At 48.3% G+C, this 18,433-nt stretch overlaps 1 protein-coding gene across 3 annotated transcripts in view; it reads right to left on the bottom strand.

Moving 5' to 3' along the window:
* Positions 1-940: 940 nt before the first annotated feature.
* The window catches only part of LOC122173562 (uncharacterized), an 80,422-nt gene continuing 62,929 nt past the window's right edge, over positions 941-18,433 (bottom strand). For 2 of the 3 annotated variants that reach the window (XM_042848888.2, XM_065587445.1), the window contains 2 exons: positions 5,004-5,758; positions 941-2,638 (listed from right to left, as the gene is read on the bottom strand). In XM_042848888.2, coding sequence (XP_042704822.2) covers positions 2,597-2,638; positions 5,004-5,758 — 797 coding nt within the window. In that variant the 3' untranslated portion in view covers positions 941-2,596. Of the gene's footprint in view, positions 2,639-4,685; positions 5,759-18,433 lie in introns of all 3 variants that reach the window. The other variant, XR_010599328.1, reaches the window with a different exon arrangement.

The raw sequence follows: 18,433 nt of genomic DNA, 5'->3' as shown, positions 1-18,433 counted from the left end.
GCCCTAGAAGGGCCTTGGAAGGGGCAGAAGAGGACAGGGCTAGATCTCCTAGCAGCCCGCAGCTCTGGCACTCAGTATTAAGCTCTGCACCCAGCTGAATTTGTCCCACACTTTGGTTCAGCCGCTGTGGCTATTATTTCCACAGGCCTTTGCATGAATTAGATCTGCCTTCGTTAGATGTAATTAGACTGTAAGATCTTCATTGCCGGGACAAAGGTTTCCTAGACGTTTGTGCAGCGTCTGGCACAATGGGGCCTGAATACTGCTGCAATACAAACAATAAATAATAATATTCATCCCTATTTATTCCCAGTTGCCTACTGTTCCGGTTACGTCCTGTGCTCAGATACCACAGCGATGGGCACAGTATAAGAATGTGAAAGAATAGAGAATGGGTCTCAACCCTCAATCCCCAGTGAGAAAAGTATCCCACGTGGGCTTTTATCCGTCCTTTGATCACTTAGTGCGCAATCAGCCATTTAAAGGGAAAGGGAACCGTTTTGCTTAACTGAGGAGCATGAACTTCCACAGGCTTTTACAGCTCTGGTCTGGCACCAGCTACCGCAGACACAGGAGACGTTTCGGCTGTTGCTGAACATATGAAAACGAGGCACACGCACACACCAGCATGATGAGCACAGGATAGGACAGGACTGGATGGAGTTTTCATTTTGCAAAACCAGGGCTAGCTCATCCGCAGGGTCTATTTGGTCCAAACCACCAGAGCAAAAAGGGGGGTTGGATAAAGTGTGATTGAGGTACCACCCTCTTCAACTGGAGAGTCGCCCTTTGTTAAGGTTCCATTTATAATAAGGCAGGTTCATATCACAGGTTAATAAATGAGGGGATGAATATGTTATAGACAGTTACAAGGTAACAGTAGGTGTTATAGATAGTTATAAGCCATTGGTTATAAGCAACCTCTCACTGTGCTGGATTCTGTAACAATCTCTGAACCATTTATTAATCACTGATAAACCATTTAAAAACTACTTACAAACAGAACCTTAATACAAATGAAAAAATATACACATTTCACAGTGAGAATGGTTTCTTACCCTGTTGATTTTCATAGCCCCGGGCAGAGCAGAATGATGGAAATTTTTGCTTAAGAGATGGTTGTGTGAGCTCTTTGCTAGGTAGCCAAGCTTTAAGAGTCCCTGTAAAACGTTATTTGCCAGTTCTTTTGGGTGGGAGACAGACTTCAGATGGGTCTTGATTTTGATGCCTCCTTACAATATGAACACACTCACCTTTTTTGGGTTTATTTTCAGGACAGCTAGCGGAGGGAGGGCAGAATTCCCTGGCACATCCCCCAGCCATTTCCCGCAAAATGCTTTTCGGAGGCTTGGCTCAGATATTTGTTTGTCTTAACTCTGAATAACCGGGTTGATAACGGAGAAGGGATGGCCCTTCCCCTTGCACCAAACACTATCGGTTGCAGTTCTGAACAATGTCCCCATCGGCACTTTGACAAAGTTACTGGGATCATACTAACTAACAGTCACAATGCATCAGCTTCTGTAGTCATGACGTACTCAAAATGGGTAAGCCAGGCTGGGACATGCTGACAGTAGATTTTAGCTCAAGTAGAGTACTGGGCCCAATTCTCCTCTGCACGTGTAATTCAGCAGTAACACTACCGAAGTCAGTGGATTTATGCCAGTATCAGAGAGCAGATTCAGGGGGAAACTGAGATAAGGCTACAGATTACTATCAGAAGGCCCTAAAGTTCAGATCACAGCAGGGCTATTAATTCCCAGACCAAGTGCTGGAGAAAGAGAAATTTGGTAAGTTACTATTTGGTCTGATAAACATCTGGGCTCCTACAGAATTAGACCCGCGTTTCCAAAAGCCACCTCCAAAAGCCCTGTGGGACATGGTGACCTAGACTGATTTGTCCTGCCTGCATAATGTACTGAAATCACCCTGCTCGTTCTGCTTTCCCCTTGGGACTTCCCAGACATGCTCTTCATTTCTGAAACCTTGCTGCACCCAGCCAGGGAATGCCTCCTCAAGGGCATTCAGTTAATAGCCAAGACTTCATCACAGCTGAGTGCACAGCTATTGTACCACGCTGTTGTACAGCGCTGGCTTTCAAACCCTGGAGTAACAGTTGGGTAAGAGGGAGGGATCTGGCAGTTTCTGTACAACAGTGTCTCCAAAAGTACAGACCTCCCTTCCCAGTGTGTAGGTCTCAGGAGGATACTAGTGGAGATCTATCACTCCCTTAGTCTCCCTGTAACTCTCAGAGCCTGTCATGTCACGCTCCATGCTCAAACATGATTGGTATCAGTTTCTTCAACAGCTGCTCTGGGTAAGACATGCTGTTCCATCACCTTTGATAGAGCTGTCGACAGTGCGACATCAGTGTCAGCGGGACATTCCTAACTGAGATCTCTAAGGAAGTCCTTGGTGTAGCCGGGTAATACCGTTAACAGGGTAGGGGCAGGAGCTGGGGATGCTTTAGTGTCAGGCGTGGCTTCATGGCATCCCTGCACGAAAGGTCAGGAAACGTCTGCCTCTCCCGGTAGGGCCAGTCAGGGTTGGAGTTCTCGCTGCACTCGATGTAGCCTTCCCCGGAAGTTGGGGCTCCTCATTCTTCTGGCTGGGCTATGATGGTTGGCACCTCACTGTCCTGGGGGACGACAGAGAGGAAAGCAGAAGCCTGTTAGCATGAGCAATAATTAGAGATGGATCCAAAGTGGCTCCAGGTCCAAACTTCCCCAGAGTTTGGCAGCGGCCAAATCTGGGAATCTGGTCCAGACTTTTCTAGGATAATAATACTGTTAATAGTTTGCCTCCCTATATAGTGCCCACTAAACCCAGTTCATCTGTTTCGATCCAAGAGAAGGTTTTGTGTTTTCCCTCTTTTGGAAGAAGCTTTAGGCCTGATCATGACGGATGGCTTTGTGGACCGGCCAAGCCAAGGGGAGACCGGGATACTATTCCCTGCTGTGTTGCTGATTTCCTGTACAAAGCTCAGCATGTTAATGTTGCCCTTCTCTGTCTCTGTTTTCCCATCTATCGAAGGGGGATGATGGCAAGGGATGACACCTGCTCAGGCCAGGCGAGAGCTTTGGGAGGTAGAGACATAGGTTTTAAGGCCAGAAGGGACAATTGGGATTATCTAGTCTCCTGTATAACACAGGCTGGAGAACCTCACTGAGTCCTACATCAAGCCCATATCTTGTGATTGAGCTTTTGTCGGTGTGATGCCTACTGTACGTGCCAGCAAGTTGGATGGGTCACAGTCAGAACTGCTTGTGGATCAAAGGCCTGTCTCAGCTTGGTCAAGAGAAAAAAAGAACCCGAATTTTCTCCCACACCTCAGGGGAAAGATGTGAACCCCCCTGGGGATTTCCGAGCACCAACTCAGGGCTGATGTCCATGCAGCCTCGCCTGTTCACACCAGCACCCAATCTGCCCCAGTGACTTCAGATAGGATTTCTGCCATGTTTTATTTGAAGTGGGTTCTCTGGATTCCCCGCTTCTCCCGCCACATGTCATTTCCTAGCTTCAGAGCTGGGATGATCTGCAGGATTCTACTGGAGAGGTCCCGAGCTCACCCACCAGCCGCTGCTGCGAAGTTAGAGCTAGCTCCCGACTCAGTAATAGTGAGGTCAGCTCCTCCCACATGCCGCTGTCCCTCCTACCCCTCTCAGTGTGCCATTGCCCCTCTCCCCAATTGTTCAGCCTTCCCTATCCCCTCCACCTCCAATGTCTCTCTCCAGCTCCTGCTCCCCCCCCCCCCGCTTCTTATCTCCTCTCATCCTGGTCTCCCTTTCCTCCTCCCAAATAGCTCTAAACCTCCCAAGAAGATGGGATCAAGATGCAGAAGGGGGGGGGGGGGGGGAACATGAACCAGAAGCGCAGGGAAGCATCAAGGGGCTGTCCGTAAATTACATAACACATTGGGAGGTAGCTGGGTCCTTAATGTTGCATGAGTGCTTGTTTCCGTGTTACAAAGGGGTGGGTGAGTCTTGAAAAATCACCACAAAACATGTTATGCAATTGATGGACAGCCCCTAAACCACGTGGGCTTCACTCATCTAGCAGCATGTTTCCTCTATGGCCACTTTCCCAGATCAGCATTTCTGGTGCAAAGAATGTACAGGGCAGCGGCGAGATAACCCCAGGTCTGCGGGACGTGGGTGGAGATTGGCTTCGGCCGTGCCTCAGAGAGGGAGAGAGGAGAGCCACAGGCGGGGCTACATAGTTACAAGAAGAAAAAAAATACCCAAACCAAACGGGGGCCTTGATAATAGTGGTGCTGACTTGGAAAGAAAGGAGGCTTTAAGGCTCAATCACGGGGGGACGTTTAAGCTCAGTGCAGCAACAGCCTGAACCAAAGCCCATTGGGGTCAGTGAGGAGCTTTCTATTAACTTCACTGGGCTTTGGATCCGGCCCCAAGAGGAGAAGGAGTGTCTGACTGGAGGGAGAGGGGAGACTTCAAAGCCAATTAACAGGTCAGGAGGCAATTCCGCAAGACGGAATTCAGCCAGGAGACTGGGGTTCACACCCCATCCATGCTGAAACTCCCATGCCATGGGATCTTTAACTACACAACGTCCAGGATCCCGCTCACATCCCATCCATCAGACAGCACCTCCAGCCCCAGAGTGCCCCCAGCACCATGGTAGGGCATCCAATTAGCACAGACTTGGGGAGGAGTTGTACATACCGAGTGCCAAACAACACTCCCTTCAGCATCTGGCAGGGTTCTCCAACCAAGTACTGGCCAGGCCCAGCCCTGGGGAGCTTAGGAGAGCTGATAAGATCACAGCAGAGTAGTAGCTCAAATATTCCTTTGGCGGCTCCTAGCTGATAGAGAAGGAAAGGAGACAGCCAGAAGCCTCCCCTTGGAAAGGTCTGTAGAAGGGGGAGCAGGGAGAAGTCCCAGCCTAGATCAAACAGAACCTTGCAGGCGAGAGGGCAGGAGATGTTCAGGGAACTCAGGGCCCATTGAACATCAGGCCAGGCAGAGGGCACCCCGCATTACCTGCGTCTCAGACCCCAGGGTCTCATAGATCTCATCCAGGTGCTTTTCTGGTAGGGGCGGAGGCTCCTCCTCTTCCGGCTCTGTGGACACGTCTGGGCTTGCAGGTGGTGTGTGCCCGGGGGACCTGGATTTCTTACACACTCGCGCATACATCGCCCTTAGCTTCTTCTCCCTTTCAGTCAAGGACTCGTTCACGGCATCTTCCTCCAAGGCAAGTTCCTGCCACTCCTGAGGTGACTCCCTGGGGCCCCCACTGGAACCATCACCCACAAGCTGCTCCTGTTTGCTAGTGCGTCGTGGCAGTGTTTCCCCCGGCTCACTCTCCTCACCCCCTGCAGTAACATGGCTTGAGTTCATATTAGGGCCCTCTGCAGTGCCAGCACTTAGTTCGTACAAACTCCCTCGGCAGCAAGTGATTCCTTTATCCCTGATGCTTTCGTAGATTGGACCATATGCGTCCTGACTGGAACTAGGTTGCTCTGCAGTCATTACTTGCACATTCCTTGGAGCTGCTGGGAGCTCCCGGAGCTGCAAACCCTCTGGGGCAGTTGAGTTTTTCTGAGAAGCGGTTGGGGAGCTGCTTCCCAAGACACCCAGGGCCGCTGCTCTGGATTCTCTCTCCCCTCGATGGTTTGCTGGAGAGGCGTCCAAATCCTTTGTGCGGCTGGAGCCTCCTGGCTGAGGATGGGAGTTTCCAGTGAAGCCATTTATCTGCCTTTGGGCTGGTGCTCCCGGGTCGCTGGGCAACGAACTGCCTGCAGAAAGAAAAGCAGAATGAAAGACTGAGCCAAATGCATGCTCCTTGTTTTAATTCAACTAAAGTAGGACAAACGAGGCAACCGCAACACGTGGAAAACCAGCTGGGTGAGCAAACTCTGCTGGGTAGGTGGAGAGTGCATTGCAGCACGTTATCAAGCAACGTACCTGGGATGGGGGTTTCTGCACCCTGATGCCCCCAAGCATCATTGCAAACTCTCACGCCCCTCAAGGATCAGTTTCTTTCTCCCTAATCCCTTAGCAACCCTGTGACTCCCTCGGTATGTCCTAGGGCTAATCTCCTGGGTGCCAACTCATCCTCAGCATATTTAAGACAATGTGTGTCTAGGATGGGACTCACTCCGGCTGCCAGGGTGCGACGTGGGAAGAGGGATCACACTCCCTCTCTCAAGATGGCTGTAATGGATGACAAGATGTTTATTCACAGCTCTGCACAGAAAATCAGCTCTGCCTGATTTGGATTTTAAAATCCCTGGCCACAGTGCTCCAGCAGCACAAGATTTTTGCACTGAACTTCCTTAATTTAAAAAGGACGGAGTGAACATACACAAATAAATGCCCTGTGGCAGTGGTTCTCCACCTTTTCCATGCCAGGACCCTTCCACAACCTCAACCCATCTAACTGGAATCCCTGTCTGTGACACCAAGTGCCACTGGTGGTCCACTACTCTGAGTCAGCAACTCTTCAGGCCAGACATACTCACTACACCTAACACTGTTGTCAGGCTATATATGCAAAAGGTGGCATGTAATATATCACTGGAAGACTCATAACTCACTGCTCATTAATATTATTGTGTGGTGTACAAACGGGTAACGTATGCAAAACTACAAACATATGCTGAAAATATGTTCTTAGAAGTACCCCACAAGGTACCTCATCCTACACAAAGGAATGGGGTTCCACCTTCTTGAATGCGTCTCCGCTGTAAGTTAGGCAAGGTGTGACCAAAGACAAAGAAAAGCAAGTTTATATGCAAGGTAAACAAAGCCTTCAAGACAGCAGGTGGGGAAAGATGAAAACTTAGCAATCTCAACGGGGGATGGCAAGCACACGCCAGGGAGACCTCCTGCCTCTTGAAGCAGGGTCAATCAACTTTGGGAAGGCAGCTCAGCGTCTCCATTCCAGCAGGGAAGAGAAGCTTGGTCTAGGCTCACTTTTCAATGAATACGTGTCAAAGAATTATTGCGCTATGAAGACAGGTGGTCTGAATCTCAAATGATTGTACACACTATTATTGTACTATAAAAGTGTATAGAATGAGGTCTTTTATGAAAGCCTTTGACACTCTGGTGATTAACGTCATTGTGAAATGTCTGTTTTACCACTACACGAGGAATTATGGATACTCACTGATATCATGCTTTAACCAGAGTTTTTCTCCCTGGGAAGGCAGCAATCTAACTGTCTGCAAAGTAAATTAAGCACTGTGGAATCAAAACAATGGAGGCTGTATTTACATACGAATCAGCAGAGAGATGGGAAGTCCACAGGAAAGGAAGGACGTCAGGAAGCTTTTCTGCCTCTTGTAACAGGGTCAATGAACTTTGGGAGATATAAGCAGTGACAGAAAGGCACTTTGGTACCCATCACTTGTGGGATTAAAGGGGCCAGAGTTCTTGGAATCACAGAACATTGGATCCTTCAGCCAAGGGGGCTGAAGTCTCTGGGAACTGAACACAGGTGAGAAACCTGCTTAGGCAAAGATTGTGACTTGCTGAAATTAAGTTTTAGCCTTAGAAGTATAGTTTTTACTTGTGTTGGTTTGTAACCATTTCTGTCTTTACTCCTTATACCTGTGATCAGTTAAACCCATGACTTTTACTATAAACCAGTTCAGGCCTGTGATTAAATAAGAGTCTTTGTCAAACCCCAGTTAAATTGACGAGCTGTAGCATATTGTCTCTTTAAAGGAGTAACAAACTGAATAGCTTCTGGGAGTGTTCCAGAAGAGGGCTGGACACCATAGGGAGATGTCTCTGGGGAACTCAGGAATTGGGGTTCATTGTTTGTTACTTACAAGGCAAGGCTGGCAGAGTCCTGAAGAGTTTGCTGGCAAGGCAGCAGACAAACCGGTGTATCAGGGAGTTGTCACACAGCAAAACTCTGACTTGCTGAGCGGGGGTAAGTCTCAATTCTGGGACACCCAGTAGAGTGTCACAGGGCAGATCATGGTGTTGGGAAAACTCGGGATTGGGAGGGTGTTGGGGTCACTCTTCAAACAGGAACTGGGTGGTGGAAGCCAGAGTTAGACCTGCATGCTGGTAGGCTGGCTGGTAGGGTGAGGGCTGTGAACAGCAGCAGCATAGCATTCAAGGCACCCAGAGTTGCAGGGTGAGAAGTGACACAGCCCCTTATTGGTCTGAGTTGAACCCCAAAGCATCTCACCCTCCCAGTTAGCAGTGCTGGAAGGGCAGGGGGGCCATGCCCAGACACCCATTTGTGAGCTCCGACTGGGAACCTATGGTCCGCAGAGGGCCAGCATAGGACCATCCATGCTGAAGGATCTAGTGGGATTATGTGGTGCACAGGAGCTGGCCCTGTGCACAAGGGTGTATTGCACCCCATTTGCATTTATTTCAACTGAAGGTTCGAATCTGCAGAGATCCCAGTCCAGCAAAAACTGAGAGGTACAGTAAATCTCCTCTTTAAAGTAGCCCCATAAATCAATGAACATTAAACAGCCACCCTTCAAGAAGGCTAAAGATCTAGTCAAATGAGGTCAGCACTTTATAGAATTCCATTACCAGTACCTAGCTGCCCTTCCAAGAAGCAATGGAATATAGCGAATATGTGCCATTCCCAACCTGCTCTGAAATACAGCCCACACTCTGTGTAAAGCCAAAACTCACACCTTTCCTGGGCTTGGTTAACAATAATACAACAAAGTTCTGATCAGTCCTCCCCAGGCTTGGCTGTTCCTAGGATTCCTCCCTGAGGAGTGCTCAACCCACACCCTAGATCCTCTTTTTCTGGAGAGTGATTACCAGCAGTCAAAAAAGCGAACAGAATGCTGGAAATCATTAGGAAAGGGATAGATAATAAGACAGAAAATATCATATAAATCCATGGTACGCCCACATCTTGAATACTGCGTGCAGATGTGGTCACCCCATCTCAAAAAAGATATATTGGAATTGGAGAAGATTCAGAAATGGGCAAGAAAAATGATTAGGGGTATGGAATGGCTTCCATATGAGGAGAGATTAATAAGACTGGGACTTTTCAGCTTGGAAAAGAGATGACTAAGGGGGGATATGATTGAGACTACAAAATCGTGACTGGTATGGAGAAAGTAAATAAGGAAGAGTTATTTATTCCTTCTCATAACACAAGAACTAGGGGTCACCAAATGAAATTAATAGGCAGCAGGTTTAAAACAAACAAAAGGAAGTATTTCTTCACACAACGCAGAGTCAACCTGTGGAACTTTTTGCCAGAGGATGTTGTGAAGGCCAAGACTATAACAGGGTTCAAAAAAGAACTAGATAAATTCATGGAGGATAGGTCCATCAATGGCTATTAGCCAGGATGGACAGGGATGGTGTCCCTAGCCTCTGTTTGCCAGAAGCTGGGAATGGGTGACAGGGGATGGATCACTTGATGATTACCTGTTCTGTTCATTCCCTCAGGGGCACCTGGCATTGGCCACTGTCGGAAGACAGGATACTGGGCTAGATGGACCTTTGATCTGACCCAGTATGGCCATTCTTACGTTCTTATATCCAGGTGACAAGCCACCTGCCTCAGTGAGTCAGCAGAACCCACTTCACCCTTTCCTGGCAGGATCAAACACCTGATAGCAGGAAAGGGATTTTTCAGGCAAATTGCCAGCCTGTTATAGACTCTGCAATTCACCAGAAAAGTTCCCTGTACACCAACTGAAAGTGGGAATGTTAGAATCAGTTTGAGATTTCAGTGAAACCTGTTTAACAAAATCCACCTAGAATCTCTGTTTTAACAAAATAAAAGCCGGGACAAACTCTCAAACAAATTTGGGTCCAATAAATACAGCACGAAGTGGAAGGCTGGTCTAGTGGTTACATCATGGAGCCCTGGAAGAGCTGGGTTCCATTCCCCGCTCTCCCACAGCCTTCCTATGTGACCCTGAAGTAAGTCACTTAATCCATCTGTGCCTCAGTTCCAGAGCTGTAAAATGGGCATGATGAAAACACTTTCTTTCTCCTTCCATTTAGGCTGCAAGATCTTTAGACAGGGATGGTGCCCTTAGCCTCTGTATGCCAGAAGCTGTGAATGGCAACAGGGGATGGATGACTCAAAAATTACCTGTTATGTTCATTCACTCTCAAGCACCTGATATTGGCCACTGTCGGAAGATAGGATATTGGGCTAGATGGACCTTTGGTCTGACCTAGTATGGCCGTTCTTCTGAAGCATCTGTGTCTTATTATGCCTTTGTACAGTGCCTGGTACAATGGGGCTTTGATCTCAGATGGGGTCTTCAATGACTACCATCATAAAAGCATTAATAGTGATACAAACCCATATTCTGTTTTTTTCCTTCTTTAAATGTAATTTTAGAATGTTACGTTTTTGAAAATGGGGTACATTTGTGTATCTCACTTACAGAAAACTAATAGTAACAGCTGGAATTAATCTGTTATTTGAGCATCAGTACATTTTTATTGGTCTTTTGGCTAAGAAAGTGGAGTAATAATTCTAAATGTCTATGTAGGCACAGCCTTCAGGTTTTATAGAAACAGGCAACTATAAATCCTATGACCATTAGAAATGTTTCCATATTTTTTTAAGCAAATTTTTGAGGGGTTCAGATTTAAAATATGCCTCTGCAGCAATTGCAACCCAGACATTGCAGTGCTATGCCAATGCAGGAGTACTAAAAAGTGAAAACGTCACGAAAACAAAAGTGATAAGGACCAGTCCAGAACTAAGGGGACATTAAATAAAACTGAAAGGCAGCAAATTCAAAACGAATGAAGGGAAATACTTGTTCACAAAACACATAATTAGACTGTGGAACTCATTGCCACAAAGTATTATTGAGGCCAAGGGTTTAGGAGGGTTCAAAAAGAAGGAATGGGACATTTATATGAATAACAATAGAAGTTCTGGCGTTCACAATTCAAGCAGGATTTTGATGGTGGAGGGTTCAAAGCAGAGGCATGAGAATGATCAAAGGATTGGAAAACACACCTTATAGTGAGAGGCTCTAGGCACTCAGTCTGTTTAGTTTATCAAAGAAAAGGTTAAGGGGTGACTTGATCACACTCTATAAGTATTTACACGGGGAACAAAAATTTAGTGAATGGCCCATCCATCCAGCAGGAATAGGTCTAACAATATTCAATGGCTGGAAGTTGAAGCTAGACAAATTCACATTGGAAATAAGGCACAATTTTTAACGGGGAGGGTAATTAACCATTGGAACAACCTGTCGAGGGTCACGGTGGATTCTCCATCACTGGCAACTTTAAAATCAAGCTTGGATGGTTTTTTAAAAGATCCGCTCTAGTTCAAACAGGGATTAATTTAGGGCAGTCCTATGGCCTGTGTTATACAGGAGGTCAGACCTGATCACAATGGTCCCTGCTGGCCTTGGAATCTATGAATAATATCCAGAGTTATAATAATTAATGATAAAACGGTTAACAGGAGCTTGGGAAGGGATCTAAAACCTCTGGCTCCAGGGTACAAGGAACATCCCTGGGGACGGGTTATCGTATCACTGCCTACATTGAGGTGTCTTGTATCTGTCCCTGAAGCAGCTAGTACTGGCCACAGTCAGAGAGAGGGTATTGGGACACATGGGCGAGTGGTCTGAGCTGCTCTGGCAATTCCTATGTTCCTATTTTTGTTGTCTAAAGTTAACAGGACAAGAGAAGAAACAAACAGCAAAAATGGTAAAAATTGCACTGGATCATCCAGTGTTAATCATCTGGGGTGTTACCACCACCCCAGGCCAGGACATTCGTAACCAGACAATGCCCCTTCATTGCTGCTCTGTGCTGTGCTGATTGTAACCTACACTTATAGGGCTCTGGACTTGAACAGTCCCTGTGCTTGATGGCCATTGCCAGCTCCCTCTGGTGAGCCAGGGCACTGGAAGACAGAGGAGGAGACACAAAGATGTTGCACCAGCCGTGTGGGCAGGAGGGGAAGAGAATGGCTTCCCGGGCCCCTGTAGATACAACAGGGCTGCCGAGCTAATGCTGGTTCTCCCCTGGCTCCGATGGGGACGAAGGAGAAGCCTGGCTAGCATCTACCGCGGTGACACAAGGCAATGAGCAAACATCCCTCGATCCCCTTATTAAAATGAAGGCTCTCGGCAAAACAAACAAACAGGCTGCGTGGTATGTGCAAAACCTTCTCCCTGACTCCAGAGGATTTGGTCCAGCAAGTCTATTTCTGGGACCTGTTTCTTTCGCTGCCAGGTCTTCATCTCGGAGCACTGCACACTCGGTAACACAGACAGGGATCAGGCCGAGGCAGGTTCGAACATTTGCTTAGCAGGTCTATTCTTCCTAACCATGGAGGACCACAGTATTCAAGTCCACAGACCGCAGAATGTTGATTCTTGTAGCGAGTTTATTTCTTTAGTCAAATATTTATTTAAGAAGGGGCTCTCTACTCCCCATACGGGATTTGTCAACATCGGTGCTCAGCAAAGCCATACACTAAGCAGGTTTGTTCACCTAAAGACGAAAGAACCCTTGAAAGAGATTTACTTGAATTCTGAGGCACTGGCCCAGTATTTAACATACCCCAAAAGTCCTCCCCCTTTTACCTAAGTGCCCCGTTGTTGCTGAAAAATAGAATCTACTTGCTCACCTGATCTAGGGCTGCTCAAAGCCTAGTTCCTCAGCTGGTGATGCACAGACGCATGCACCCAGAAAGCTAAACACGGTGTGATGTCAGACATACAAGCTGTGGTTAAAAGTAGTGTTACGGCAGGAGTCACTGGATGGTGGTGTTTCATGTAATCCCATAAATTCTATTTCTTAATGTAAAGCAATGTCCAGTCTTTGAAGAAGTGCTTCATTGTCATTTGTTTTGTGATACAGTTGCTTTGGGGAAAGCAGCAAGGGAGTTTCCTCTGTGCCATGCTCTCTCTAACCAGTCAGGTTTTGCGGCAGAGCTGCTCCCTGGAAACTGGGCATTGGTGTTTGGGCTGAGATTCCTGACGGAGGAGTTTGCCTGCATGGTGTTTGTGACCACCTCTGTTCCAGGACTGGTGTATGCAAGTAAACAAATAAGTTATGCTAACAATATACTCTGACTCCACATTCCAGATTCTTTTCCAGCAAGAATGGGAGGTGAAAGGCTCGGACCTTCGGTACTATGTGCAGAGGGGAGGCAACTGTGGACTGAAATAGGTGGGGGAAACTCTCCCCACACCAGCAACAGAGGAGGGGGAGTTCACCCACACCTATGAGTGATGGAGGGCTCCTGCTGCTTTTAGCAGAAGAGGGGGAGCTGAATTCCTGGCCTCGCTTTAACCCCTGTGGTGCAAGATCATGTCACCTTTCTACCCTTGTGAGCATGCAGGGCATTTGCCTATCAGAGGTGCACGTCAGGTCAATGTCGGGAGCCTTGGGTTGGTTAGAGGGCTGGTGGGGAACGTCTCAGTCATTCACTGCACATTTGCAGCGTCTCTTTGTAACTAACATGCAATTATGTAATAGGGATCTTGAATTCATACAAAAGCGGGCGTAGGTCTATTTATAAACTAATCCCTCACAGGTTAATAGGATATAATTGGCTGTTGCGGATTATGGTCTGGTAATCCAGCCCAGATTACTGGTGCACGAAACTGAGTGCTGGTATATAACAGACATACACATCACCACCGTCCTCGTGTCAAACCACTACCATTGTCTGGCCTGGATCCCGCTGTCTGCTCTTCCCCGGAGCAGCAGCGAACATCACATATCACAGCGTGAGCAGTGCCAGCAGCTTTGAATCTTTGAGAGTAGAGAGAGAGGAAGCACGCAGGGGCCTGCAGCACCCACCCTGTCCTACTGGGCACGACCCAATGAGCAACGAACGCACACGCTCTCCCCCGCACCCTTCCAAACCCACAGACGCTGAAAGGTTTCTTCCAGAAAAGCAAACCCCGTGTGGTTGAGACAGGGCTGTGGCTCTCCCAGGCCCAGCCAGGTTTACACTGTCTCTGTATCAAGTGCTCCTTGCCCAATCTGTCGCATGAGACGCATACCAAGCAGCCAATCCCAGAAGGTGGAATAAGGGTGCAGCACAGAGCAGTGCTGCTAGGAGTCGGCTCTTTATTGCCTGGCACAGGGCAGGGTTACTAAAGATTAACACCCCCTGTCACATGGCAGGGGTCAGGCTCCACTGGCTCCAATTCAATGCAAATATAGCCGCAACTAAAAATAACCACCACACGCCTAACCCAGCCAACACAACGCACAAACACGCACACAGACGCTAGCCCCGAGGTCAGGGCCGACGCCCTGAACCCCCCAACAGACCACAGGGTTATTCTGCCTCTCGCTCAACATCTGGCCCTCGCTGCTCTCTCTGAACCTCAAAGGCTTTTCTGATCCCAGGGTCACTTCTTCTCAGAGCAGGCGGTCATGCTGCTGATGGGAGAGCTGCCAACTGCCCTGGTTGTTTTCCGTGGTCACTGACTGGGTGGGCATATGTTAATTCTGTTAGCAGCGCGCTGTCTCCCACCCCCCTCCAGTCACACTGGCACCAAAAGAGAGAGGCACCAAATAGCTCCACCCACCGTCAGGGAACCAAAATTCCACCACCCAGGCTTAAAGGGGCCAACACCACCCTAAAAAGGTTTCCCCTCCTTTAAAAGTCTCTTCCGCCACCTAAAGGGGCCACTGAGACCAAGAGAAGGGGGGAAGAGCAGGGGCTTGGCACGTGCTCTCCCCTCCAGGGAAAGAGGCAAGTATAATGAGGCGGAGGACCCGACTGCAACCCCTTAGCATGGCAGAATGCACAAGTGCATGTCACGAGCAGCACGGAGCCTGGGCCAGAGCAGAGTCCTGGCTATGCAAGAAGGCACTTCCAATCCCCTCCATGATGGGAGATTTGACTAAAGCAAGTGCCCTGGTAGTTCAAGAAGCTGCAGCAGTACAGGGAGCAGCATTTGTCCCTTCCACTCACGGGTCCGGGGCTGTGATTGGAAAAGTCTGCTGGGCCCACGGCAGGTCACAGGATATTTGACTTTACAGATCCATCTACTACTTACTTCCCAACTCCCTCCCCACTCCCACCCCGCAATGGAGTTAGTGGCCAATAGCTCGTGAAATAGCCAGAGATTAATGTCCGAGGCCATTTCTAAGATGGAACGCCAAGCGTCAGAGACAACAGCTGCTAAAATCATACACTGAACTTTCCGAGGAGCAAAAAGCTCTTCACAAATATTAATGAGCTAAACATCAAGCTCCCATCTCCCTTTTCCAGATGGGAAAGTTGAGGCACAGGGTAGGGAAGTAATGCACCCCCAAACTCAAATTGGAAATCAGTGAGGCCAGCATTAGAGCTTTGATCCTGCAATTACATTGCTTAACCTTATCAACCATCCTTCCTCCCGTCTCCCCTCCCCGATCTGCAGTCACAGCGCCTCTGGGAGATAGCCTGGGGCATATCCTGAAATGGAGGCAGGGGGGTTAAGAGACGCCTGCAGCCACAAGCAGCATCCGAGATGGGATTAGAACTCTATAAATCCTGGCTCCCAGACCGCAAGACCCCTTTCCCGCAGCACTGCGCAAGCAAGGCGTCAGGTGGAGAGAGACTGCGAACCGCCCAGCACGCAACACAGCGTTTGTTTCAACAGCCAAAGCGACACTTGGGCTTTTTGTTCCTCCTAAGTTTTAACTATTGCTCAGGGTTTACATTCCTGTTCTGCAGCCTGTGGGGAAATCATCTCAGGCCAGCTCCTGTTTCCTCATCCCCCCCACCCCCCTCCAGCCAGGGGGCGCTTAGCCAGGCTCCCTGCTAATTAGCTCCCAAAACAACCTATCATCTTCTCAGTGAGGCGTCTCACGGGGAAACCACAATGATTCATCAGGAACAGCAGCAGCTACTGTTCTGGGCCCTGCCTGTCAGATGCCTATTCCTCACCCATCACGTCCACACTGCCTGGAAGAAACCCAGTGACCAGAGGCCAGGAAGTCACAAGGTTCCCCTCTTCTGCCTTCCCTCAGGGCTCACACTCAAAGCTTTTCAAAGCAGGGAGCTGGGGGGGTGCCAGGCCTGGAACACACCGGCAGCGAAGCAGAAGTGCCCTCGGAGCCACTGCCTGCCCAAGCCTGTTCTGAAATCTAAATCCAGCGCTATCATCACAAAGGCTGCCCTTCTCGCTGCCCCACCCCAGGGCTTATAGCTTCCTCTCGCCTGCCTCTGTAGCTCCTTTCCTGGGCAGCGGCATCGCCAACCAATGGGCAGAAAAAGGAAGGTGCCCCTTTATAATTTATTATTAGTTAGATCTGCGGTCCCCCAGCTGAGGTCTGCAGAGTGCTCTGCGGAGAACCGGCTGGTCACCCGATGCCGGCTCCTCCTCCTCATTTCCGGCTGCTAAATTGCATTAATAAAGCACACAATACACAAGTGTCCTAATGTCACTCTACTACATGAGCAACAGCTGCAATTGCCACAGGGACATTATGAGATTGTGAATGAGAAGGGCGTGGATGGTTGTGAATGGGACAGGCTGACAATGGGGAACAGAATGCGAAGTGTCCACAAGGCAATCTCCAGTAAGATGAGCTCTGCTCCGTTACAAAGCCTGAGAACCCCTCAGATTTTGGGGAGTTTTGCTTGATGAAGTGCCACAGAATTTGCCCGTTTCTAGAGTGACTAATGATTCCAGGGGCCCAACTCGAGGTACCTTAAAAACAGGCCTGATTTTCAGAAAGTGCCGAGCACCCACCCTCTGAAAATTAGCTTAAGACGTCTCAAATTGGGCATTCGCAACCACTAGTCACTTTTTGGCCTCTCTTTGTCAAGCGCCCTGCCTCTACTTTGCTACACAACGCTTCCCAACATATGAACAACGCTAAATAACGTATTATTGCGGACAGGTAAGTAGAAGAGAAACTCACATTCAACTATTTTGTTTGATATGCAGGTGGACTTTGAATTTTTAAGTCTGCAGATTGATTTCTCTTATTGGAGCGTTACATGTATTTATTATTTTGTTTAAAAAAAGCTTCCCCATGTCAAGTGGCTTTGGGCCAATACTGAACCCAGATCAGGGGACATTGTGAAACCACAATTGACAGGAGACGGCTAGAAGCACCACCGTTACTGAACAGACTCAAGTCTCTTCTAAACCAATAATGAACCACTCTAGTGAAGTGAATGTGCTAGTGTAGCAGGGCCCTCTAGTGGACATAAATAAAACTGCTTTACCGCGTGTCAAAGTTCCTAGACTGATAACAGCTAATGGAGAATCTCCTTTCCCTCTGATGGTGGGGATCTGTGTTTTTGGAGCAGGAGAATCCAAGTTCTAGCTCTGTTGTGAAGTGCAAGGTGGAGCACAGCATAGCGTATATCTACACTGTACAATTAACCCAGCCTTTTAGTAGGGTTTTAGACTTAACCCCTCTATTGTCTACACAGAAAAACCTTTGGCCTGAGTACGGAGGGGCTTTAAGCTTGGGCGAATTCACTTGGCTGGGGTGTAGGTTAGAGCCCAGGTTCCACTTTCATTCAGACTGGAACTCACCCACTTTGCAATGAGGAAGCCTGCTAAGTCTCTCAAGCGCTGACTGTCCTCCAATGCCTTCCGACAAGTCCCTTGAATGAAAGGCAAGCTCTCTGCAACTGACATACCTGACTGGGAAAGAATCCTAAAGCAGTAGGGACGCTCGCACCCGGGCTACACTGACTCGGGTGCTGACCACTGAGGCTAACTGTGCCATGTAGACACAGCCAATGCTGATGTTCCCAGGTGGCAAATGATTTGTTCCAATGCAATCAGACCCTTGCCTTGCTCCAAATCCATAGCTATTTTTACGGGATCTACCCTTCTTCCTAAATGTCTAAACTGCTTTGTTCTAGTCATTGTTAGCGTCAGGTATTTTTAAAAGTGAGTCAATATCTCAGTCATTTTAGAGTCATCATCAAACTGTCAGCCCCATTTCATTCACCGGCCTACTTCCACTGAGTGTTTCCTTCTCCCAATATACCTGTTAGAGCCTCTCTATTTTTATCTGCTCTTCTCTTTTCCCTGCGCCTTGTTACTGACTCTCAGACCTGCTTTGATTGCCTTTTCCACTCGCAGTCAAGATATCTGACTATTCCATTCTTGACCAGACGCTGCTGAAGCCACAATGGCCACTGCTTGTTCCGAGCATCTCTTTTCAGAGGTTGTGGAGTTTGATTTGGTTTGGTGTCTGCTGGGATTCCCCAGCCTTCTTCTCCACAGGTTGATTTTAATTCGCCCTTCGCAGATTTAATTCTCCAAAACCGTCTCTCCTGAAATCTTATTCCCCTGGACTGCTTCATTCCGTGGTCCTGTTCCTAGGGTAGGGAATGCAAGAAGCTGCTGCTCACTGCTAACAAGCTCCCTTATTATTTCCTTGCTCTCAGGCACTTCTTTCATCCAGACTCATCAGGTGTTGAGAAGAGTTCCAGCCAGAAGCATAAATATCAAGCTTCCTGTAATGTTCACCTCCAGGCCAGGGGCAGC

Source organism: Chrysemys picta, chromosome 3, assembly GCF_011386835.1.
Source record: "Chrysemys picta bellii isolate R12L10 chromosome 3, ASM1138683v2, whole genome shotgun sequence".
NCBI lineage: Eukaryota > Metazoa > Chordata > Testudines > Emydidae > Chrysemys > Chrysemys picta.
This window is presented reverse-complemented; position numbering and strand designations above follow the sequence as displayed.